At 38.5% G+C, this 26,979-nt stretch overlaps 1 protein-coding gene across 3 annotated transcripts in view; it reads left to right on the top strand.

Annotated features, from left to right (window-relative positions):
- The window catches only part of PTPRR (protein tyrosine phosphatase receptor type R), a 275,773-nt gene that overhangs the window by 141,316 nt on the left and 107,478 nt on the right, over positions 1–26,979 (top strand). For 2 of the 3 annotated variants that reach the window (XM_086399964.1, XM_086399966.1), the window contains 3 exons: positions 9,062–9,175; positions 13,431–13,586; positions 21,766–21,876. In XM_086399964.1, the coding sequence (XP_086256090.1) occupies positions 9,062–9,175; positions 13,431–13,586; positions 21,766–21,876 (381 nt within the window). The remainder of the gene's footprint in view (positions 1–9,061; positions 9,176–13,430; positions 13,587–21,765; positions 21,877–26,979) is intronic. The other variant, XM_086399965.1, reaches the window with a different exon arrangement.

The following is a 26,979-nucleotide window of genomic DNA, read 5'->3' on the forward strand; positions in this document are numbered from 1 at the left end:
GTTTCCTCCTAACATTATGGGAAGAGAAAAGGCATAGAGACATGGCAGTTATAGCATCACGTTAAAATGGATACATATTTGTATGATTATATATTAGATATATAATATATATTTGATTATATATTAGATATATAATATATATTAGATTATATATTAGATATACAATATATATTAGATTATATATTAGATATATAATATATATTAGATTATATATTAGATATGCACGTATATATATGATATATGTGCATATTAAATTATATTACCTACATGTTAGAAAAAAGCTAACACTAAAACACCACAAGCTTTATTTCAGGGTGATGGAATAAACTATTATGAATAATATTTATTTCTTTTTCCTAGTTCTTTTAAGTTTCTAATCTCCTATCATGAGCATATTTAGTTTTTATAATTAGAAAGATAAAATTTAAAACTCTTCAAATTAGTCACAAGAAATATACACACTGATTAAGTGCTGTTTACAAACAGTATAACACACAACTCAGGAAGCTGATATTGATTTTGTGCGTTAGAAACAAGTTTCAAAGAATTGGTTAGATGAAATAAACTGATTCTTCCCCCTCCTGAATGGTGCAGTAGTCAAAGTGTGTGTGCGTGTGTGTATGTGTGTGTGTGTGCGTGTGTGCTTGTGCGCGTGTGCACGTGAAAATCAAAGCCCACCAGGCTCCGCTCTCCATGGGATTCTCCAGGCAAGACTACTGGAGTGGGTTGCCATTTCCTACTCCAGGGGATCTTACCGATCCAGGAATCGATTCTGTCTCTAATGTCTCCTGTTTGGGCAGGTGGGTTCTTTACCACTAGCACCACCTGGGAAGCCCCGACATTGAAGCCCCACCCAATTACAGTTTTCGACCTTTGAACAATGTGAGGATTAGCTGAACCGACCCCAGTGTTCAGTTGCAAATCCAAATGTAACTTTACAGTCGGCCCTCCATACCTGAGGTTCTGCATCCTTGGATTCAACCAACCCTTGCTTTGTGTAGTGCTGTGGTGCATATCCAGTGAAAGAAATGAGTGTCTAAGTGGACCCATAACTTTCAAGTGAGTACTACTCATGGGCCAAGCATAGTAACTACACAATGTTGAGTGTGATGAGTTACATATTCCTTCACTTCACAAAGAGTTATTAAACACCTACCAAGTGCCAGGCACTATTCCAGGTCCTGAGGATATAACAGAGAACCAGAAAGGCAAGTTTCCACGAGGGCGGTGCTCACGTTTTAGTGAATGCATGCATACTAGGTCGCTTCACTCATGTCCGACTCTGTGACTTTATGGACGGCAGCCCGCCAAGCTCCTCTGTTCATGGGATTCTCCAGGCAAGATCACTGGAGTGGGTTGCCATGCCTCCTCCAGGCTCATTTTAGTGAAGGGAGGTATATAATAAGCAAACAAACAAACAAAAAAAAGAAGCAAGAAACTACAAGATAGTGAGGAATGCTATCCGGAAAATAAAGCAAGGTGATGTGATAGGGATTGGCCAGGTGGGACAACCCCTCTGAGGAGACGACACTTAACTGAGAGCAGAAAGATCAGAAGGACCCACCATATAGTGCTGTTGAATGACTATCCAGTGGGCAGGCAGATGCCATGGCCATGATGCGGGAATGAGCACAGCTTGTTGAGGAGCTGGAAAAAAGGGTGGAGTGACTTGAGGGAGAGATATGAGATGAAATTTAGAAGGAACGGGAGCCAAATAAAGTAAAGCCTGGTAAGCCATGTAATTGAATTTAATTCTAAAAGTAATAGAAAGTCATTGGAGGATGTTAAAAAAGAAAGGAAGCTGAGCTCTTTGGGAAAAAATAGATTTAAAAATGGATAGAGAAGATTAGGAAACTGTAAACGAAATTTTGTGCCGTTTCCTGTCTGAAACAGTTAAGAGAGAACGTATCTTATCTGAAGTATCGCAAAGAATACACTGACAGAACTCAGAAGATAAATGAAGATAATAAACATACTTTACAGAATCAAAATCACACTAGAAACCAAATAATTAGATTAGATTCTATTGAAAACACATAAAAACACAGAGTAGACCTGAGAAATTTTCGATGAACTAAAGATAAAGAAGTGGTAAGAAAAAACAAGTACATAAAGTGGTTAAAAAGAAAGAATATAAAATTGTATAATTAGTATCCTTAAAGTTGAACCAAAAAATATTTAGAAGAAAGATCATTCGGATGTGTAATAGGAAGAAATACTTCTGAAACAAGACATCTGGGATGTGTAGACATCAAGAGCATACTATGCTGCAAAAACTATCAAATCAAAGAAACATCCTGGTGAAACTTTTTAACTTTAAAAAATAAAGATTACTATGAGATTGCAGGCAGAAAAGCAAATTATCTACAAGACAGGCTGGCCTCAGGCCAGAGCATTTTTCACAGCAATTTTCAATGCCAAGAGGCATTGGAATAACAGCAGCAGAGTTCAAAGGCAAGAAATAAAAATGGGGATTGAATCAAGAAGTTAATATTCAGCCAAGTTGTAATTTATTGTTAAAGGCACCATAACTACATTTTCAAACACATAACATGGGAGGAAACATAGCGCTTATGAAGCCTGCTTTAAAGAACCTACTTGATAATGAAATACGGCTAAATAAGAGATACATCAAAATAAAGAATTCAGGAATGTATGCCCTTCTAAAAAAGAGCTGATAATGATCTTGACTATGAATATGTAACTAACACTATAGAGCCTTAAAATTTTTAATGACAGAATATATTCGTTAGTGTAAATAATGCTAAAACAATCCCAAGGGCTTCCCTGGTGGCTCAGATGGTAAAGCGTCTGCCTACAATGCAGAAGACCCGGGTTTGATCCCTGGGTCGGGAAGATCCCCTGGAGAAGGAAATGGCAATCCACTCCAGTACTATTGCCTGGAAAATCCCATGGACAGAGGAGCCTGGTAGGCTACAGTCCATGGGGTCGCAAAGAGTTGGACACGACTGAGCGACTTCACTTCACTAATGCAATAAAAGTTTGTTTTTAACTCATGTTGCTGTTTAACAGGGAGGATGGGACCCCTGCTTCATGCAGTGATCAGGTCCTAGGCATCTTCTTTTGTATGGCTCCATAATTTTATTACAGTCTTCAGAGTCATGCTGGACCCATACAGCTTATAGACAGGGAAGAGAGAGGGTAGAGAAGACTGCCTCAGACTGAAAATGTCACTTCACTTTAATTTACATTAATTGGTGAGCACTATTGCATGGCTCCACCGAGATATAAATGGGCTAAGATACCAGGAGGAAACAATAGGTTTAGTGAGTAGTCTCTATTACATAAAAACATAAATATCATCAAATATAACAATACAAAAATAATAATGTAATTATAAAAACTGGAAAATGATAATTGATGGGAAGAGATGTACATTTCCTCACTTTTCATAGCAGCAATTAATAAATATTTGTTGAAGTTTTCAAATCAAGAAATAAAGATTTAAATATATTATCATGCAATATGTATATTATGAACATAGGCACCTGAAGAAAAAAAATTTAGAATGACCAAAAAAGAAAAAAAAAAACCACTTAACAAAGGACAGAAAACTAAGGAGGTATAGAAACAAATTTTAAAAGATAGCATAACATAAAACACATTTAGATCTACTAAGCCACTTCAGTCGTGTCCAACTCTATGCAACCCCATAGACGGCAGCCCACCAGGCTCCCCTGTCCCTGGGATTCTCCAGGCAAGAACACTGGAGTGGGTTGCCATTTCCTTCTCCAATGCAGGAAAGTGAAAAGTGAAAGTGAAGTCGCTCAGTCGTGTCTGACTCTTTGCGACCCCATGGACTGCAGCCTACCAGGCTCCTCCATCCATGGGATTTTCCAGACAAGAGTACTGGAGTGGGGTGCCATTTAGATCTATTAAAATAATAAAAGTCAAAAGGATCAGCTAAACTATAGTAAGAAATTATTAGGTGAGACTCAAAATATTATATTTAATGACAATATATATTGTAAATACAGAAGTATATTTGGATATATTTAATAAATTAAATATAATTAAGTGGAATAAAGCAAGCTATGGACAATATGTGTATTTTAATCATATTTGTATTTAATAATAATAAACATGGTATATAATAAATATACATTATTTTACATTCTATACACATAGAAAATATTTGCAAGAGTACACAAGAAATAGCAATGTTGTGTCTGAGGATTGGAATGAAAAGTTAGGAGAAGGAAAGCATGCTTCCATTTTTCACTCTATATCTTTCTGTAACTTAAAATTTTTGTAATATGAATTTTTATTATTAAAATGTAAACAAAAATAACTAAAGTTCAACATAGAATACTGTCAGAGAACTGAAAGATGCAAGCAAAGGGAAGGGAAAGAGAGGTCATGGAAATCCAGCAGCATTATATTTTATTAAATATGGAAAGAGAAGTAAATTTGGTTGTGGATGAGGAGAGGGAAAAAGTTAAGTTCAGTTTGAGTAATATTGTGTTTGAAGCATAAATGGAACAATCAGGTGGAAGGCTGCAGGTGTAGGACTCTAAGAAAGGTGGGAGCATGAAATATGGAAATAAAAATGGTTAGTGTGTGAGTGACAGTAGAGGACAGCTCAGGGAGTTAGAAGAAGGGGTTGAGTGATGGTATAAATTCCTCCAATAGGTCAGGGTTTTCTTCTCTGTTCAGAGACAGAGAAACTTTTGCTTTTGTTCTTGGGAATCACTTGACATTCCAACTGCTGGTCAAAAAGGGAAAACTCCTTGCCAAGAATGAGCTTAGAGATCCTGCGGAGCAGTGAGCACACATTAAAGTTAGAAAGGGGAGAGTGGAGTCTTCCTGACAGGCTTGGTCCTAAAGGAAGCTGGGATCATTTGTGGCTGTTGGGAATTGAAACTGGACTTCTTTGAGGGCTTTGAGGACATCTCTTTGGCCCTCCTCTCCCTATTAGGGTCATTGGAGAAGGAAATGGCAACCCACTCCGGCGTTCTTGCCTGGAGAATCCCAGGGACTCGGAGCCTGGTGGGCTGCCGTCTGTGGGGTCGCACAGATTCGGACACGACTGAAGCGACTTAGCAGCAGCAGCAGCAGCAGGTGTGCTCCTGACTCTTACTGGGGGTGATCAGATGACAGACCAAGCTGCCTAATAGCTTCAAGAGGTGACGAACATTTAGAAAACCGACCCCCCCAGGCAAAAATAATTCAACTGCCCTTTAAATATAAATAACTAAAAGCCAGCCACATACTTACAACTTAAACATAATGCTGGTACATAAATTCAGGTGCTGCATTTTAATCAGTTTCCTCAAATTGATTTATATCTAAGACTCATAGGCTTCATATGCTTTAGTAGACTGTCTAGTGACCAAAGAAAGAAAGTCATATTACACAGGGGTATTTCCTTTGTGGGAAGAAGTAGACCTGGGGGAGGGGACATGGGTCCCAGATCAAAGGAACTGACTCAGGAATCTCTTTGCAAGGCGGAAGCCCAATAAATTTAAATACAAATAGAGCTTGAAATCTTTGAATTTTTACCATGTTCAATTTTTTATATGTTTAGATATTAATAATATCAATAATAATACTCAGTTGTTTGGGATAGTAACTCTATTTGCATCATTCATTACTGTGAAATGGCTTAACATTTGCACTTGAAAAGAGCATGGTAATTTCTTTTAAACTTAAAATTTTCAGTCATTTGTATGTTAAATAATAGAAATGACCAAATGGGTTTAGAATAAGACTGAAATATATCTTGCACTGTTATATGGTAACTTTGAAGTTGTGACACTGTTATTGTCATGGAAATTTATATTCTGTCATAGCTGTTATGATCTAACAGAATAGGATGAGAAAAAGCTGTGTGTTTCTAGCATCTCTCCAGAAGGAAGAAGTAACATATATTCTCTTATTATAAGAAGTCATATTTATTTTCCCTGAAATAAAATTTTCATTTTGCCTAGAACCCTTTCTTTTCCTCAAATTGTAATTGTATATAATGTCAGGCATGTATTAGGCTTTCCGATACATCTTTATTGTTGTTGTTTATGCTGTATTTTAGCATTACTGTTTCATGGTGAATAGTCAGAAATACATGCATGTGCTCTGAGATCAGTTCAGCTTTTCACAGGCAAGCAGAGAACTGAGGTAAATTATTCAAATATTTGATCCAATGAACCAGATGATTGGAGTTTTAACCAGTTACTTCAACTCACTTCTTCATTTTAGTTAGGGAGTCTAAAATTTCTGTTTCAAAGGCACAGTTTTACCTTCTTGGAACGTTGCCATCTTGAGTGATTTTAAATCTTGAGTTCCCATTTCACATCCATTTGCCATTTCAATCTGAGAAACTTTAATACTGTTTCCACAGTTACAAGCCTCAAGTTAATCATGGCCCTGGGAATTGAGCTCTCAAGTGTGTACACAACCCCCTTGGCTTGCAGTTCTCAGCATAGACTGTTGGCTCCAAATCATGCCCATGGGAATCAAGGGCTGTGCCTGCTTGCTCACCCTGCCTGACAAACACTGTTGGTGAGCCAGAAGTCGGTGGTTCCTCATCAGTGTTTGCAGTAACAGAGGAACCCATCTCTGGGCTTTCCAAAGGAAGGGGAGTAAACAGTCTCCAATACAAGGTCCAATATCTATTGGCAGCTTCCACAGCTTTGCAGAGCTGAAAGTAAGCTGTTAGATAAAAGGAAGTCTCTGTTTCTCAGAGCCACCAGATGGATTTAGTTTTTCTAATCTTTTGGATTTTCCATAAAGCATGTTTTCATAAAATATAAAGTGTGCTTAAAAGTATTAGTTTTTTCTCATTACTGCATTTCTATATCCTACTCATCCTTCAGTTTTACTTTCTGCATCAAAGTGTGTGCATTCAGTCACTCAGTCATGTCCGACTCTTTGTGACCCCATGGACTGTAGCCTGCCAGGCTTCTCTGTCCATAGGATTCTCCAGGCAAGAATACTGTAGTGGGTTGCCATTTCCTCCTCCATGGGATCTTTCCCACCCGGGGATCAGACCCGCATCTCTTGTGTCTCCTGCATTGGCAGGTGGATTCTTTACTACTGTGCCACCTGGGAAGCCACTGCATCAAAGTATATTTTTGTATATAGGAAACATTTTTAAACCATAGAAAAGCACAGAGAATAACATAACAAACAACTGTGAATCATTGAATGGCTTTCGTTTGATTTTTTTTTAAGTGTTACTGATGGCATTAATGTAGCTTTCCTACATACTCCCAGCAAAATTCTCCTTTTCCCCTCCCCAGAAGCAAGTTGTACCTTATAGTTGGGGTTTTGGATAGAGTTTTTCAATAGTTCTTCCCTTTTCTGGATTTCTGGTTTTTTTCCAGGAGTCTTCCAGCTACCTAACATGACCAAGCTCTATGGCCCCTGCCCCTATGCATGTGTTAAAAGACTCTAAGGTGCAAAAGCAGTACAGACTTCAGCTGGGTGTACATTTTGATTGGAAACCATTATACTTCTTCTGACCTCACCCACTCCCTTTGATTTCTGTGTATGTGTGTGCGTGTATGCTCAGCTGTGTCTGACTATTTGCAACCCCATAGACTATAACCTGATGTGAAGAGCTAACTCATTTGAAAAGACCCTGATGCTGGGAAAGATTGAGGGCAGGAGGAGACAGGGACGACAGAGGATGAGATGGCTGGATGGCATCATCCATTGAGTAATGGACATGGGTTTGGGTGGACTCCGGGGGTTGGTGATGGACAGGGAGGCCTGGCGTGCTGCAGTTCATGGGGTCGCAAAGAGTTAGACACGACTGAGCAACTGAACTGAACTGAACTGAGACTATAACCTACCAGGCTCCTCTGTCCATGGAATTCTCCAGGCAAAAATACTAGAATGGGTTGCCATTTCCACCTCCAAGGATCTTACTGACCCAGAGATTGAATCTACATCTCCTGCATCTCCCGCATTGGGCAGGCACGGTCTTTACCACTGCACCACCTGTAGCAATGAGTATTTGGTCCAGTTTCCAATCACTTATTTTGTACCAACTTTATGTATAGAGAAGTTACTATTTCCTAACAAAGCTATAAATTATTGAAGCAGTATTAATTCTTCTTCCACAGCAAACTGGGAGAAGGACCTCTAAGAGTTCTTACACTCCAGTAGATCACACTTAAAGCCAATCGCTTAGTCACAAAAGTGTGTACATAGACCTGCACCTCACTTTATAGAACAGATGGTATTGCAGTCATCTAACAGTTACCATTAATCTTCTATGGTCAAATCAGGGAATTAAGCGTTATAAAATAAGAAATGCCTAAAGGTTTAGTTTCCCCACTTTGCAAAGCATCTATTTCAAGTGATTATGATGCATTTTTGAAAATACATAGTTAACTAATTTTGAATGTATTAACAGCACCCATGGCTTAAATTAAGGATGTAGTATTAATTGCATACCTTGGTTTACATTTTAGGAATTTTTAAATAGTTAGTTGTCTTTTTCCAAAGCTATTTGAAAATTAAGAGTGCTTGCCCAAGCAATTGAATAAGAATTATTTACCTTAGACTGAATTATCAGTTCCATTGATTTCTTTACCAGAGTTTGAAAACGCATCATTGCAGCTCATTCTTTTGCCTTGCGCTGGCAGCAAATTGCTCTATAGAGAAACTGCCAAGTCTGGTGTTATGGAACTTACACAGAATCTTCCTCTCTGTGACTGTGTGTGAACACAAATTAAAGATGTCCTCTGGCTTGGATTACTGAAATGTACTTGGCTGCATGTTCCATTCTATCATCTGGACTTAAAGCAAAATAAATCAGTACACATTTCAGTGAAATTCTTTGTGAATTGATCATTCATATGAACTCTTGATTATAACTAGACAAATCGCATTGTTATACAATGTACCATCTTAACTAACACCATTTAAAATTTCACGTAAAATGTCCCTATAATTTTATCTCCATTAAAAATGAAATAAAGCACCACGACTGTGAATTTCTTAGAGTCACAGGAATTTTTGTGGTCAGTCATCCATCAGGAACTGAATGTTGAAAATCAAAGATTTACTATAATTTGAATTTTTTATTTTCCAGACACTGCAAATGGATATAAACAGGCTGAACATAACCTTGCTTCGGATATTTCGCCAAGGAGTAGCTGCAGCTTTAGGACTCTTACCCCAGCAAGTGCATATCAATCGCCTCATTGTAAGATACCTACATTTTGCATTTCCAGAGTATAAGCTTTGATCTTTATTGCAGGGCTCAAGAATAATGAACAATAATAAAGAACACCCATGCTGTAGTTTTATGGCCCATGAACCAAATCTGGCATAACACTTGTTTTTGTCAAAGAAGTTTTATTGTAACAAACCATACCCATTTGTTTACATATTGTCTAAGGTTTCTTTCATGCTACAATGGCAGAGCTGAGTATTTGTAACAGATCGTCTGTCTAAATTGAAAGTTAAAATATTTGTTATCTGGTCCATTACAAAAAATGTTTGTCAACTTTCTCATAGTTCAGCACTAGCTACCCTGGTAGGTATAAATAGAAAGGCCCTGAATACCTGTCTCACCAACCTGACACTCCTCCCAAAATATTCTCCCTAAGACAGAAATGTTTTCTATCAGGTAAGACTCTGTCTCCAGACAGCATCTATTAAAATCCCTTTAGGTATAAGAGGATGAAGGATAGTGAACACATAGGCAGAGGATTTTGAATAAAGAGTGAGTAAGAACCATCCTTAAGGACAGCAGTCCAAGGAAAATGCAAGCATAGTCTTGAAAAGTCAAGGGAAAACTTGGATGGGTAATCGAAGTGGGACGAAGTAAGCCCAAAGGATCTTTTCCATTAGGCCCACTTTAGACCTATCAATCACCCATATCCTTTCCTTTCCTCCTCTCCTCAATATTTAGGGACCTTGATATCATCCAACTACATGTTCCCATCTGTACTTGAAGGTGGGTGTGAGCAAACGCAAAGAAAGGCAGATTAAAATATTATGATTTTCTCTTTGTAAAAAGCATATTATCAAAGCTTCCTGTGAAAAGGGACTTTGGAATAATCTTTTACAGTTTTAAAGTTGTTCTTCATTTCTGCTGCCTTAGAAACTCAAGCAAGGACTTCTCATTCTCCTTGCCCTAAATTCTTAGGCTCCTGCTCGGGCTCAGTTTTATACTGCATCAATATCTGCATTTCCACGTATGGAGAAGAATTTGCTTTTAATTTTGGTTTAGAATTGTTATTTCTTTTCCTTTTTCCTGTGTGCCAGGTGAATTACTTTCATCCCCATAATAACTTTTATTCTGTGAGTCAGCTAATCTCTGGGACTAAGACTTTTTAAAAAACAAAGTTTTTAACAATGCCATAGAAGAAGAAATACAGCATTTCCCATTATCTTGAAAGAAGTTATTTGTATCCAGAGTGTACCTTACTCAAGTGAGAAGTGAGGTATTATAGATGTCTTAGATCTAGATTATATATATATATATATATATGTACTTAGATATCTTAGATATACTTTTATATGTGTAGATTTAAAGAGTATAATGGCTCTTTGAAAGGGTAAAAGAGGGGTTTGCCACACCTAGAGAGGGATATGCATATCTTCAGAGAATGTTAGCAGCATTTATGCATGTCTGTGTCTAAGAGTAGTTTTTGTAATAGTTTGAGTTATGATGGAAGAGGGTGTTTGCTATGACCAGTGCATTCTCTTGGCAAAACTCTATTAGTCTTTGCCCTGCTTCATTCCGTATTCCAAGGCCAAATTTGCCTGTTACTCCAGGTGTTTCTTGACTTCCTACTTTTGCATTCCAGTCCCCTAGAATGAAAAGGACATCTTTTTTGGGTGTTAGTTCTAAAAGGTCTTGTAGGTCTTCATAGAACCGTTCAACTTCAGCTTCTTCAGTGCTACTGATTGGGGCATAGACTTGGATTACTGTGATATTGAACGGTTTGCCTTGGAAATGAACAGAGATCATTCTGTCATTTTTGAGATTGCATCCAAGTACTGCATTTCGGACTGTTTTGTTGACCATGATGGCTACTCCATTTCTTCTAAGGGATTCCTGCCCACAGTAGTAGATATAATGGTCATCTGAGTTAAATTCACCCATTCCAATCCATTTTAGTGCGTTGATTCCTAGAATGTCGACATTCACTCTTGCCATCTCCTTTTTGACCAATTCCAATTTGCCTTGATTCACGGACCTGACATTCCAGGTTCCTATGCAATATTGCTCTTTACAGCATCAGAACTTGCTTCTATCACCAGTCACATCCACAGCTGGGTATTGTTTTTGCTTTGGCTCCATCCCTTCATTCTTTCTGGAGTTATTTCTCCACTGATCTCCAGTAGCATATTGGGCACCTACTGACCTGGGGAGTTCTTTCAGTATCCTATCATTTTGCCTTTTCATACTGTTCATGGGGTTCTCAAGGCAAGAATACTGAAGTGGTTTGCCATTCCCTTCTCCAGTGGACCACATTCTGTCAGCCCTCTCCACCATGACCTGCCCATCTTGGGTGGCCCCATGGGCATGGCTTAGTTTCATTGAGTTAGACAAGGCTGTGGTCCTAGTGTGATTAGATTGACTAGTTTTCTGTGAGTATGGTTTCAGTGTGTCTGCCCTCTGATGCCCTCTTGCAATATCTACCATCTTACTTGGGTTTCTCTTACCTTGGGCGTGGGGTATCTCTTCATGGCTGTTCCAGCAAAGCGCAGCCACTGCTCCTTACCTTGGACGAGGGGTATCTGCTCACCGCTGCCCCTCCTGACCTTGAACATGGAATAGCTCCTCTAGGCCCTCCTGCACCTGTGCAGTCACCGCTCCTTGGACATGGGGTTGCTCCTCCCAGCCACCGCCCCTGGCCTCGTGCATTGGGTAGCTCCTCCCAGCCGCCGCCCCTGATGCTTCTGAACTGTGGTGTTGGAGAAGACTCTTGAGAGTCCCTTGGACTGCAAGGAGATCCAACCAGTCCATTCTGAAGTAGATCAGCCCTGGGTGTTCTTTGGAAGGAATGATGCTAAAGCTGAAACTCCAGTACTTTGGCCACCTCATATGAAGAGTTGACTCATTGGAAAATACTCTGATGCTGGGAGGGATTGGGGGCAGGAGGAGAAGGGGACGACAGAGGATGAGATGGCTGGATGGCATCACTGACTCGATGGACGTGAGTCTGAGTGATCTCCGGGAGTTGGTGATGGACAGGGAGGTCTGGAGTGCTGCGATTCATGGGGTCGACTGAACTGAACTGAGTTATGATGGCACCTGAGGAAGCACAGTATAGTGATTAAGAGCAAGTGCTGTGGAGATAGACCCAGAATTCTATTTCATTTCCAGTTTGGCCATGTCCCAGCTCTATGACCTAAGGCAGGTTCCTTAGGTTCTTTCATTTACAACATGAAATGACCATAATACCTCTGTCCTGGAGGTAACAGCTTTAAGGCACAGGGGAACATGACAAGTACAAAACAAGGGTCTCTCCCTACTGTCGTTGCTATTAGATCATAAACTATTTGAATTATTATCCACATCTTTCACATCAGCATTATGTGATATCCAGTTGTTTTCTGTTGTTTCTGCAAACACAGAAACATTTTTTCCTGGATTGCTAGCTGTCCTCCATTTTATACCTGACTGAACATCTGATAAATTGCATTCAAAGAAAATATTCTTTAAAAAAAAGAAAGTTTTCTAGCAAGATAAAACCCTGTGTACTGAAAAGAAAAGCTAACCACAATTTTCTTTGTAAGTGTTTTGTGTAAGTTGTGAAAGAGAATCTATCAGTGACAGCATCATTTTGTGTAGCGTTTGTTTTTTATGGGTGTGTGGCACATCAGCCATTTATGGTAAGAAGTCCTCTCACCCTGCCTCAGCAAATGAGGTCAGACTAATAGGAAAGTAACATGATATCATTGCATAACACATGCATTTCTACCGAACAATAGATCTTTAGAGTGTGACATATTTAAGGTGAAAAACAGGATCAGGGAAGTAAGTTCAAAGACAGCATCACCTTCCTTAGTTAGTTCAGTCTTCACATTAATGCAAGTTATAAGATGGGGTGATGATGTCAAATAATTGTACTGTTAAATCAGATTTTGCTTAGTTCATTCAATTTTAAAATACTTCTTTAAACACAATTTCTCAGGAAACATCTGAACAATGTATCTCAAAAATTATAGTATCGAATAGAAAATAAACCAGCATCTAGTGAAATATAAAATTAGAAAACTAGACATGTTAACTCATTGAAAGAAGGCCATTTGAAGATTTGGGACTTTGGGCTGGTAATTTTAAGTGTACAAGAGAATACTTAATAAAAGTGATCTCCAAGATACCATTTAGGACTCTAAGGTTCTGGTTTTCTTTAATATTTCTAGAGGAAAAGCAAAAAATATTTTCCAAATTTGCTTCACATGTCTACTAACATATACAAATAATCTGCTTTTACTAGGAAAAGAAGAACAGTGTTGAACTATTTGTGTCTCCCATAAATCGGAAAGCAGGATTTTCTGATGCTCTGCCATCTGAAGAAGTGCTGCGTTCACTCAATATCAATGTTTTGCATCAGAGTTTATCCCAGTTTGGAATTACAGACGTCTCCCCTGAGGTAGGTTGTTGCGTGGAATATTTCATTTAAAATTTGCACAGTTAGTGTGACACAACCCAATTCTAGGAGACTTTGAGATGAAAGCTGTTGATTGTGTGTTAACTGATAATATAAAAATCTCCCTGAGGGTCAAAATTCTCTTCGCTCTGTGTATTTTTATTCCTTAAGGAAGTTCATTTTCATATCAAAGTTTCACTTTTTGACACTTTCTTCTCCAGTCTTTATGGCCTTATAATTTATTTTGACTTATTCAACAAAATGTCCAGAAGAAAAGTCATTTAGATATATTTGTCAATTGATTGCTTATTACTGAGCTGTTCCAAAAAACACCCTGATATCTTTCCTCCTCGACAGTTTTGCTTCTCATTGTTTTTGCCATCAAATGGTCAATTTTCCCCACTATTAAGTGAAAGTCACTCAGTTGTGTCTGACTCTTTGCGACCCCTTGGAATTCTAAATAAAATAAATTTATTTATTTTAGGCTGTGCTGGGTCTTTGTTACTAGACATGGGCTTTCTCTAGTTGCAATGCCTGGACCTGTCGTTGCGGTGGCTTCTCTTTTTGGGGAACACAGGCTCTACGTACATGGGCTTCAGCAGCTGTGGCTTATGGGCTCTAGAGCGCAGGCTCGGTAGTTGCCGTGCACAGGCTTAGTTGCCCCAAAGTATACGAATCTTCTCAGACCAGGGGTCAAACCTTTGTGCCTTACACTGGCAGTCAGATTCTTAACTACTGAACTACCAGGGAAGCCCACATGTATGTGAAAGTGAAGTGAAAGTCATTCAGTCGTGTCCAACTCTTTGCAACCCCATGGACTGTATAGTCCATGGAATTCTCTAGGCTGGAATACTGGAGTGGGCAGCCTTTCCCTTCAGGTCTCCCGCATTGCAGGCAGATTCTTTACCAGCTGAGTCACAAGGGAAGCCCAGGAATACTGGAGTGGGTGGCCTATCCCTTCTCCAGTGGATCTTCCAAACCCAGGAATTGAACCGGGGTCTCCTGCATTGCAGGCGGATTTTTTACCAACTATCAGGGAAGCCTACCTTGAAATTAATATGAAATGTGGTTTTTCAATTGGTGAGAAACCCAGTCTTTAGAACTATGAATATTTCCTTTACAGTGTTTTCTAAATTTGGCACTTTTCAGATTTCCCCTACCACCTCCACCATTTTCATTCCTAAATAAACCCAGTCTCATTTTTATTTCACCTTGCTGTGTCCCACTCTTAACTAACTTACTAGAATAAACATCATCCCAAATAAACATAATTAAATTCACAGAATCATAGAATTAGACCTTGAGAGAACACATGTGGACATTTCAAAGATACAGAGAGTAAGGCCCATAGAAATTAAGTGATTTCATCAAGATGACAAAGCAAGTGAAGTATTAAGCAGTATTTAGCATCTAGACATCTTATTCCTAGTCTATCTCCCTTGGCAGTGAAGCATACCCCCTCTCATTATACCAAATGTCAGGTGTGGTATAAAAAGCTTTGTTACAAGATTGAGTTTGAATCCCAAAGCCAGCATTTAAAATGTGTGTGTGTGACCTTGGGTAATTTAGTCTCTGTGAAATTCAGTCTGTCTTTACCTAGCATCAGCCTCTCTGAGACTCAGATTCTTCATATCCTACATGAGTATAGAGAAAGAAAAAAGAAAGAAAGAAAGGAGGGAGGAGGAAGAAAGGAAAAGGAAACAAAAGAAAACAGAAAAGAAAAAATTGGGTATAGTCCTCATCTTATAAACTTGAAATAAGAGTAAAATTTTAAAATGTAAGAAAGTACATGGAAGTCATCACACAGTAGATACTGAACAAATATAATTTGAATGCAGAATGAAAATGTATTTCATCACTGAACCATGACTGTAACAACAACCTCCAGCTGGTCTCCCTGCATTTAGTGTTGTTTTCTTCCCTGCTCTCTCCACCACCAACCCCAACACATACACACACACACACACACACACACACACACAGTGTTTTCTTTCTTGCCACCAGACTAATCATCCTAAAAGCAAATCCGGCCATGCCCTCCTAATGTCCTGATTCTCTGTCGGCTTCCTAAATCCTGCGGGATCAAGTCTGAATTTCTTACTGTGATATATGGTTCTTTGTGTACAGAGCTTTATTATTGTTGAACAACACTCTCTTTGGTTTACGCTTCAGCAAATCCAGACTTAATAGGCACCAGGACACCGCACACCATTTCTTCTCTCCATGGGCTTGTGTGCATGTTGATACGTCTACACATATTTCATGTTTCAAGATCAGTCTACTGTATGGTGAAGCCTTCCCTTGTGCCTCCACAGGCACAGCTGCTGGCTTTGTGTTCTCATTGCGTTTAGTACCAAGACGTATCCCCTGTTGGCCTGCAGGGCCATCTCTACACTGTTGTTCCTTGAGAGCATGTGCCATTTCATCTTCTGTGTGTATCCAGTGCCTTCATTCAGGGCCTGGCGTACAGTGGATGTAAAAATAGCCAAGAACTGGGCTAGGTGGTGTCCAAAGTCAGAAAAATAAATGCATAAGCAAACAAACACACAAATAAAATATGATTTTTGCTTTTGGTGAGTTCTATTCTTAACGGGTTGACAAGCAGATAAGGAGAATACAGGGCTACAAAAACATAACCGTACTGTGCTGTGGGGGTTTTTAGAAAGAAGAAGACACTTCATACTTCAGAGAGACCAGGAGAAGGAATCAACATGAGCTCAAACACCCAGACCCCTCCCCAGCCCTCGCACGTGACCCTGAAAAGGCTCCCTTTTATACATCAAACCAAACTCCATGCCCGTAGTCCAGGCCGCTCACAGACTGACTTGTACACATTTTGCTCTGAACAACTCATCTCTAAAATTTAAAAAAGACCATTAGATTAATTTATACCACTACCCATCCTGGGTTGGAAAGATCCCCTAGAGTAGGACATGGCATCCTGCTCCAGTGTTCTTGCCTGGAGAATCCTGTGGACAGAGGAGTCTGGCGGGCTACAGTCCATGGGGTTGCAAAGAGTCAGACACGACTGAGCACGCGCACGCGCCCACACACACACACACACACACACCCCCATAAGCTTTCAGTGAATAAGTGTGTTTCTTTTTGGTGCTTTATTCTGCATTTAAATGACATTCTGAAGGCTTTAGGAATATGGCAGCTTAGCGAGTCATCTAGATTTCCGAACCAAGGGAAGCTCACCATACCAAAAATTAGTTAAAGTCAAATATTTGAGGTGCAACACACCTCAGGCTGGTGAAGGCAAGCAGTCTAGCCTGAATGCCTGTCACAGAACTGTCAACTGTTAGTAGACCTCAAGCCTGTACTGCATTTGAATAATGAAAGTGTATTTGATGATCAAAATATGATATTGTCTGAAAGAATTGGGGGAGTCTAACAATCTAGGAAATCTAGAATATGGGAATTTTTATATTACAGGAGACTAGGATGTGTTTTAATTGGATATAAGGAACATTTCATCAAGGACTGGGGGATTGTTGCAGCCTTTTCTTCTGGCACTTCTAGAATGGGCCCAATGATACCCTCTGACCAGAAGCTCTAACTGCAGCCAGGAGAGAGCCATCTTCAGTGTTCACAGGCCCTTGCTGGGAGCTTCAGACACAAACAGTCCAAGAGGCTCTGCAAGAGCATTTGTTGATAGTTCTTTAAGCTGATAGGTATTCTGCGAATTTCCCCACTTCTTTATTCATCGTTGTGGTTCAAGTATAATAAACAGCTTAAGCCTCAACCCATTCTTTCACGTTTCTAATCCCCAAATTATAGCCCTGTTATGGTAACATGGTTACTACCAGAACAAAAAAAAGGAATACTGGTATTTGGGGTTTTCATCCTTTGCATTGATTACAGAACATGATGAATGCTGTCTTGAAGCATCCATTTTTACACTTTTATTAATTACTTCTAGGGAAGGATGTGTTTTTTTGTTGTTGCCATTTATTTATTTGTTTGATTTTATTTAAATCAGAAATGACCCTTGGGAAACATAGACAAATATCAAATAGAATTCCTCTCACTTATTCATCTGTGTTTATTTCGAATTTAAGTTTCTTGAGTGACAAAGACATTTTTCTTTTATATATTTTCATATGATACTTATAACATTGTAGGACCTCAAGTATTATTTAAAGATGTTCATAAAGATTGAAAACCAGACTTACTCTTTCCTAATAAGTTAAATAAAATTAAATTCAGGGAAATAAAATTAAATTCATTATTTTAGTTTCTATTTTTAAATGTGTTTATAAATTAATTAACTGCCTATTGAAGCAGTACATTCTGCATTGATAGTGAAAAAAATGATTTAAGATTTTGTTGTTATTCAATTGCAAATTACCCTAGTTTCACATGTCTTATATTTCAAAGGAGGATGTTACCTTCTTTAAATAAAAAGTCAAGGTAATGACTGATACCTTCTTGGAATGTTTACAAAGAGAAAAAATCATACCAAATAAATACAAAACCTAATTCATGAGTTTGGTGATTGTTCCTTTAAACATTAGCCAGTTGTCTAAACAGTTATATAGTCCTAGCCATACAGTGACAAGAAGGAATACAATCAGTGTTAACATGGGTCAGATCATGCATACCAAATTGTTTACCTTGTGCATGATATGGTGGAAGTTTGGCATTTATCTAACAAAACCATATTGTTATATGATCAGTTCAGTTCAGTCGCTCAGTCATGTCTGACTCTTTGTGACCCCATGGACTGCAGCATGCTAGGCTTCCCTGTCCATCACCAACTCCCAGAACTTGTTCAAACTCTTGTCCATCGAGTTGGTGATGTCATCCAACCATCTCATCCTCTGTCATACCCTTCTCCTCCTGTCTTCAATCTTTCCCAATTGGGGTCTTTTCTAATGAGTCAGTTCTTCACATCAGATGGCCAAAATATTCAGCTTCAGCTTTAGCATCAGTCCTTCCAATGAATATTCAGGACTGATTTCCTTTAGGATTGACTGGTTGGATCTCCTTGCAGTCCAAGGTAATCTCAAGAGTCTTCTCCAACACCACAATTCAAAAGCATCAATTCTTCAGCGCTCAGCTTTCTTTATGGTCCAACTCTCACATCCATACATTACTACTGGAAAAACCATAGCTTTGACTAGATGGACCTTTGTTGGCAAAGTAATGTCTCTGCTTTTTAATACGCTGTCTAGATTGGTCATAACTTTTCTTCCAAGGAGCAAGCATCTTTTAATTTCATGGCTGCAGTCACCATCCGCAGTGATTTTGGAGCCCAAGAAAATAAAGTCTGCCACTGTTTCCATTGTTTCCCCATCTGTTTGCCAGGAAGTGATGAAGTATTATATGATACATCTCATTAATCTGCCTAAGTCAATTAATTAACCAGCTAATTTGTAACATTTCCATTTTATTCTTACTCTGTATGCTTCACCTTTTTAAAAAGATATAGCTTTTAAAGTCTCTGTATTATCTCTCCTAGCAATGGAGATATTTCCCAGTATTTGGGGTCAGAATTGGTTTTTTTTTTTAAAAAAAAAAGGAAATTATAATGCATCAAATTATTAAACAGGATGTAGAGAAGTCATTGCTGTCAGTATAGGAAACCGCCCACTTTTTAAATAATCAAACCAAACAAAACCCAGCAGCTTCTTCCACTGCCACAGAGTTAAAGGGAAAGTGATATGGTTGTGAAATAAGACGTGAAGATAATACAGTATGTTGGTGTGACCTGGCCATGGAGCCTTTGAATCATTGAACCCTCAGTCCCCTGTCAAAATGTAAAAGGCATCACAGTAACCTTATACAAAGGTTAGACTGGAGATTTTGTGAATTACAATCTTATGATTTGTGGGATCTTAACTACAAACTTTTGCATTTACTACCCTGCCCTTATCAAGGTTTTTAGATCTCTGTACAAATATAGTAGTGCTCAGTAGGACCAGCATGACTCAAAGGAAATCTGTTTACCAAGAAAGTGCAGTGACTAAGTTCTAGGAGTTCAAAACATGTGTCCTTCTAACTAGGGGTAGGGGGATGGGAGGTGGGAAGTTCATTCCTCCATCATTACTGCTTTGGTTAAAAGAGAAATCATAATTGATTTGTCTTAAGCAGAAAAGAACATGTTGATGTTCCAGGAGGTGTTGAACTATAGCAGGAAAAAAATGAACCAAATCAGGTTAGGAACACAAAATCTCTTTCCACCCACCTAACCACTCCTTTTTAATCCAAATTTTATATGAACTAAAGCTCAAATCCTCACACTTAAATTTGACAAGTTTATGCTGCCTACTTGAAGGCTTAAGTGCTTTGCTTTTATAGCAAGTAATAGATGCTATTTAGTTGCCAAAAAAAAAGCTTATTTCCATATTTATACTTGATTTCTACAAGAGTTTTCTTTTCTATTAGTTTCTAGCTATGTTTACAAAGACATTGGAATAAAATATGGTCTGGCTAAGACAAGTTGTCACTTGAACCCAAGATTTCCTTTTTAGGAGGACATATGAGTTTCTACTTATCTGACAAATAAGCATTTTCAGATTCTCCATCAACTTACCACTCATGTATTTTTAAAACATGCATTAATCATTTCTTGCATCTATAAATTTGTCTCTGTCTTAAAGAAGGCAAGGTATTACATTGAATTTAAGTATATTTTACAAGCAAAAGAAAGGGAAAGTAAGCTACTTCAAGCAATAGAAGTCTTCCTCACATAGTTATCACCACAACTGAACTCAAAGATCCTTTCTGTTCTGTTTTGTTCAACTTGCCACCAAGACTCACTTGAGTTTCAGGACAGAAGTTTTTCATAAAATATTTTTCAAAAGGCAAATATTTCTTTTTGTCTAATTTACAAATGTGGAATGCATTTTTTAAGTCTTGAAAAATAATTAACAATGATTTCAAAATTCAGACACCTACAAGAACAGGTTTTGCTGAAGACTTTTTTTTTTGAGACAATTACTATTTCTTTCTCAGGATTCTGTAGGTTGACTAGGATCAGCTGGGTGGCTCTTCTTTTCCCCATAGTATAGGCTGAAGTCATCACAGTGGTTGCATTAAGTTGGGAATTCATCTGCCTCTGGAATGCTCAAGATGACCTCTCATTCTCCAGAGCCACTCTCTTTGTGGTTTTTAATCATTCACTATCCTATTGTTTAGGGCTTTCTTAATCACTGGAGACAGTTCAACTAAAGGGAAGAAAAATCAGACTTCAACAAAATGTAATTTTAGATGAGTGGGAGCATTCAACTTGATTTAGCTTTATATGTTTTTCCTATTTGTGGACCATTTGGTTTCCAGCTAAATTTTCTTTAACCTAAATCTGTAAATTTCACTGAATTATAAAACTTGTATAAAATTATAATTTATATAAATTATAAAACTCCATTGCATTATAAGATGTGATATTAGTAGATGCATTTTTTAAAAGAATAGGTAAAATTAAACTAAATCACTCATTGACATTTTATTCATGCTATTTCTCTACCCTTTCACCCCTCAAATAGTAAGCTAAGTTAATAAACAAACAAACAAATAAAACTATTTTCCTTTTATTACCTACCAAATAATTTTAGATATTTTGATGCTCCCTGTTGATTTCAGTAAAATATAAAGTCCTAACAATTTATATGGCTAAAGTGGTACATTCATCAGATTTTGACAAAATAGACTGGATTTTTAAAAAAAGATTTCATAAAAAAAGGAAGGAAATGATCTCGACATTGTTGCTCTGTTTATTAATGCATCATGAGACTGCACCTGTTTCACTTTTGTTTAAAAGTTGAGAGCAGTATTACAGCACATAAATCAGGGTGTTGGTGTTGTGGGAGGAGTCTGAAAACAGAGTAAGGAAAGCTTCAGAAACAATTTCCTCAACACAGAAAAGAGCAGAACTCTCTCACCTACGAACCAGGTAGTTTCTGAGAGAGAGCGTGAGGGACATTAACAAAGGCTGGGGCCCAGTATGCCATGCTGGGCATGCTTGCTCCTATACAGGAGATAAAATAGTCTTAATGTATGAGAACAGCAATCTGATGTCTCAGATCAGTTTGAGAAGCAGCTCTGGCAGCGGGGGATGTAGGTGTGTTCTACTACACTGGATGGAATCAAGCTAAAAATATGTTTAGTGTCTGATAAGAACGCCAGTCTCCTCAAGCTCTCATTTAACGTCGGACTTTCTGTTTTGCTTTCAAAGAAAAACGTTTTACAAGGGCAGCATGAAGCGGACAAAATCTGGAGCAAAGAAGGATTTTATGCTGTTGTCATTTTTCTCAGCATCTTTGTTATTATAGTAACGTGTTTGATGGTAAGTTTGTTTCTTTATATATTTCATCTTTTACTGAGCCCACCATTTGATATTACTGGATACACTGCCATTAAAAAGAATGTTGGAAAGACTGGGAGAAGCAAGGCTCTGATCCTGCTAGGTTGCAAATATTTCACATCTAACAGCAGAGTGAGAGCTAAAGGAAAACCTATGGAATTATGGATTCTGACCTGCAGAATAAGGCTATAATTGCACTGAGGCTTTTAGTAACTTGATCAACCCTGAGAATGAAGTTTCAGAAACTGATTTGCCGAGGTCACTGAAACCCTCAAAGTCATTTAAATCTCATGGGTGCACTTTGGGCTTGCTTTATTTCTTCTTTTATATCATCTTTATGCAACTTGGGAAAAATTTTTAAAGAAATATGTCTTAGGGGTAAATTTACTTCTTAATGAGAAAAATTAAGGTTTTCTTATTTTTAATGCACCTTGAAAGCACTTGATGAAATTCCAGTCATGAAAAGGAGATGATTATAGGCTACAAGGCTAAACAATCCATAATCAACTAATTCTTAGGTGAAAGAATAATGTAAAGTATAAAAGCATACACTGCAAATAGCTCTGTAAATGACAAGTTATAGATATGAAGCCTTTAAGAGTATATTTCAAAATTTTTAAAATAGAACTCCAAATAAACTTAAATACACTAAAACAGGCAGTGCGTCTTGGTGTTGAATGAATTAACAGTTACCTTTCTGACATAATGATAAAATATTCTGTTCTTTTGAAAATTCTGTGATATAACTTAAAATATTTGAAGTTTATAAATGGGTTTTAATATATTTTTTCCTATGTGCTACATTATTCTTAATTTTGCACATTTCTAAAAGCATTCCCTCCTTAGTTTTTAAATGCCCCCTGCAAAAGACATCACTCCAATTATGCTTGCGGCAGTCAACAGTGTTGCTGAGTGTCTTAATGGGTTTTGTTTATTTGTGCTCCTTGTCCTGGAAAGGGGTTTATATTAGAAAGATTAAGGCTCCGTTTGGAAAGATAGAGGCTGAGTGGGTCTCAACTTCAAGGATATAAAACATTAAGGCCTTAAATAGGCTAAAGATTGGCATATTTCCTAGAATCTAAGCTTTAGAAAGTAGCAAGTTTCCAGTCACCCTAGAGTTCCCATCATCATGAATTCAGCAGCATCTTCTATGGGTCAGGCAGTCAGAAAGAAAATTTCTAAAAATTGTGACATGATCAACAAAAGAATAATTTAAGAGTAAGAATGCAGATTTTTATAGCTAAATAGTGGAGATTATGGGTAAAAAAATTTAATGAAATTTGGAGGTTTTATGGAAATTTTGACAGACACCTCTGGACATTTTTTAGGTAGTATATGATATGGTTCTTGTTATGGTTAATTGAGTTTTAAAATATGTGGTTCTTTTTTTCTTTTTGTAATAGAGGAAATCTCAAGTGTTGTCCTCTGTCTTATAAGTCACAATTACAGTGTTTTTCTGCTTGGAACATTGGAAGGAAGAGGAAAATAGAAAGGGATACAGAGAGATTCAAGTGGAGATTGTATCATGTCTGACTCTTTGTGACCCCATGGACTGTAGCCCTGATAGATCAGTTGGTAAAGAATCCACCTGCAATGTAGGAGACCTCAGTTAAATTCCTGGGTCAGGAAGAACCCCTGAAGAAGGGATAGGCTACCCACTCCAGTATTCTGGGCTTCCCTTGTGTCTCAGCTGGTAAAGAATCTACCTGCAATGCAGGAGACCTGGGTTCGATTCCTGGGTTGGGAAGATCCTCTGGAGAAGGGAAAGGCTACCCACTCCAGTATTCTGGCCTGGAGAATTCTGTGGACTGTATAGTCCTTGGGGTCACAAAGAGTTGGACACAACTGAGTGACTCACTTCATTTCACTTCACTTCGGACTGTCGCCCATCAGGTTCCTCTGTCCATGGGATTTTTAAGGCAAGGATACTGGAGTGGGTTGCCATTTCCTTCTCCAGGATCTTCCCTATCCTGGGATCGAACCTGCATCTCCTGCACTGGCAGGCAGATTCTTTACCACTGTGCCGTCTGGGAAGCCGCCTTGTACAGCAAGTAAATACTTAAGATCCAGAAGAGCAAAGGCAAGGATGAAAGGAAGAAAGTGGGAAAGCAGATTCCTTAGCAGCTCGTGAGCACTAGAAGGCTGAGGGAGTCAGAGCAGAGGTTGCTATTAACTTGTTAGATATGCTCCAAATTCTGTATCTATAGCTCAGAGTGGATCCCCATGTATCCAACATGATTGGATAAATTCCCACCCTACATATTGGTCTCCAGTAGCAATAGAACCTGTAGTCACCACACATTAAACTACCTGGAGCCAGGGAACAACTGACCCCTCTTTTCCCAAAAGCTGCAAAGCATCCATGTAAAATCCAAAAATCTAAGTCTGCTCCAATGTTGCTGGAAGAAACCGAGAATGAAATGTTTCAAAAGTGTGTAGGCGATTGCTCCCTTCAGGGCTGGCAGGTAGATTCATCAATTCATTTAATCCAGAAATTCCTGCAGTGGGTTCACTGTGAGCCTGTTGGACCTTTGGGCAAAGGAAGGAACAAAACAGATAAGGTCCCTGTGCTCATGGTGCCTATTCTCCAGAAGAAGACAGAGACAATAATTTACTGTTTTAAAAAATTAAATAGTGTTCATATTCTATGATTCCTAGTATATGACATTCTGGCAGAGGCAAAACTATAGAGACAGTAAAAAGATCAGTGGTTGTCAGAAGTTGTGGGGGAGAGATGAGTAGTTCAGACTTTTAGGGTAATGAAACTTTTCTGTGCGATACTTTTACAGTAATGCATACATGACATTATGGATTTGTCAAAACCCATGGAACGTACAGCATCAAGAGTGAGTGAGCCCTAATCTACGTTCTAGACTTCAGTTAATGATAACATAGCAATGTTGAGTTAATTAGTAACAAGTATGCCACACGAATGCAAGATGTTAGTAATAAGGGAAGTTGTTGAGGGAGGTGGGGGAGGGGGCAATATGAGAGCTCTGCTCTCTGCTCAATTTCTAATAAACCTAACACCACTTCTTAAAAACAAAGTTTGCTTATTTTGTAAAGAATCAAAAGCATTAAGTGCCATGAAGAGTTTATGGTGAGATAATAGTGAATGAGTGGAGCAGAGCAATCAAAGACAACTGAGGTATCTGAAAAAGTAGGGACAGGGCCTCCCTGGCAAAGGATGTGACAGGTGGAGGATGGAATGGAGCAGCTGACGCTGAGGCAGGAGTCCTCTCTGGCTTCCAGGAGAAGGGCAGAAGCTGTTTCAGGCAGAGCTTTGATGTGATCTGATTTGTGAATTTAAAAGATCAGAGTCTCTGCTGGTGGAGAGCGGTTGGGGATAGAACTTGGGGTGAAGTGTTGGAGCAGCTATTGGATTAGCCTGATGAGAAATATGATGGTGGCCCTGAGTTAGGGGGTGGGGGTAGAGATGGAGAGGAGTGAAGGATTGGGATTTATTTGTAGGTGGAATTGAAAAGACTTGCTGTGTACTGATTCTCTGGGAGGAAGAAAGAGAAAAACGAAGGATGACTCTCAGGTTATTTGACTGATAATCCGGATGGTTGTGTTTCCATTTCCTGGGAGAGGAATCCATTCAAGATGGGGAGTAGTGAGACAGAAGAAACACTTTTGATTTGTATCCCAATAGATTTTGAATACATGAAAGAAAGTAGTAGAATGATATGTTTCAAACAGGATCTTCCATTTTACTGTGAAAGGGTCAATTTAAAAAATAGAAGGGGAATCAGCAGTATAGAAAGGAATTAATATTGATAGAAAAATAACTACTACCTGTTACACAGGAATACGATGAAGTTAAGTTTATCTGATACAACTTAACCACTGACAAGTTCACATGGAGGACTGGTCAAATGTGATTCTCTAAAATAAGCTTATCTTTGTACATGTTCAAGTGTTTTTGATAATGATCTTGATTTAAAGTAAGTTTTTTCCTCGGATCTCTCTGTAATAGTTACACTCTCACTCTTGTGACTTCCAAACAAATATATTCTGGTTTCTGTTTCCCATAATTTTGTTGATTCCATGGCAAAGGAAAAGATATAACTCAGAAATTTCCCTCTGGCATTAATTATATTTATGAAAGATCAAATGCCATTATTTGTGTCCAAGCCTTCCTCATATCATAGAAATGAAAAGCATGTGGTTTTATTATGAAATTATATAGGTAAATTACTGTCACGGAGGATTACATGCTCTGTAACAATAACATAAGGCTTGGCAAAATTTTTGAAATATGGCATATTGTTTACTTTCCTTAAAATTAAAAAAAAAAAGTATGTTGCCAGGCATAAAATTAGACACGCATGACATTTTCAAATGTGTGACTTATTTAGCACCTCTCAAATGTGAACGCAGAGTGGGTGGCGCAGCAAATAGACAAATACAATTTTCCAGGGAAAAACGTGTGGGCAACTTCCAATCCATTCAGTCTGTTTTAGGTGGAGGAATATATTACTGAGAAGAATTAAAACTGGAATAAATAATAGAAAGAATGTGGTTTATCACCTGCATTACATCTCCAGTGCACTTAGAAGTTTATTAACAAGTGCAGAAGTATTTATGGAATTAGGTAGAGCTGTCTACAGACCAGATTGCTACTGGAAAGCAATTTGATTTTATTTGTTTTTGGCTGTGCTGGATCTTCCTTGCCACATGAAGGCTTTCTCTAGTTGTGGCGAGCTAGGGCTGCTCCGCATGCTGGTGCACGGGCTTCTCATTCCATGGCTCCTCTTGCTGCAGAACACAGGTTCCAGGTGCTCCGGCTTCAGTAGTTGCAGCACATATGCTCAGTGGTGGTGGTGCACAGACTTAGCTGCTCTGCAGCATGTGGGATCTTCCTGGACCAGAGACTGAACCCACGTCCCCTGTGTTGGCAGGTGGATTCCTGTCCACTGCACCACCTGGGAAGTCCTGGAAAGCAGTTTTAGAAAACACATAAAAAGTAGATGTTTGGGTCAATAAAATCTCTGCCCGTGGAAGAGCCATCAATATGTCATTCAAAATGTTTGTCTAGTCATGGTCTTGGTAGTGGACAAAGCAAACTCTCTATTGGACTAC

Source organism: Bos grunniens, chromosome 5 (genome assembly GCF_055505025.1).
Source record: "Bos grunniens cultivar Pamir isolate PY7600 chromosome 5, Bosgru_T2T1.0, whole genome shotgun sequence".
NCBI lineage: Eukaryota > Metazoa > Chordata > Mammalia > Artiodactyla > Bovidae > Bos > Bos grunniens.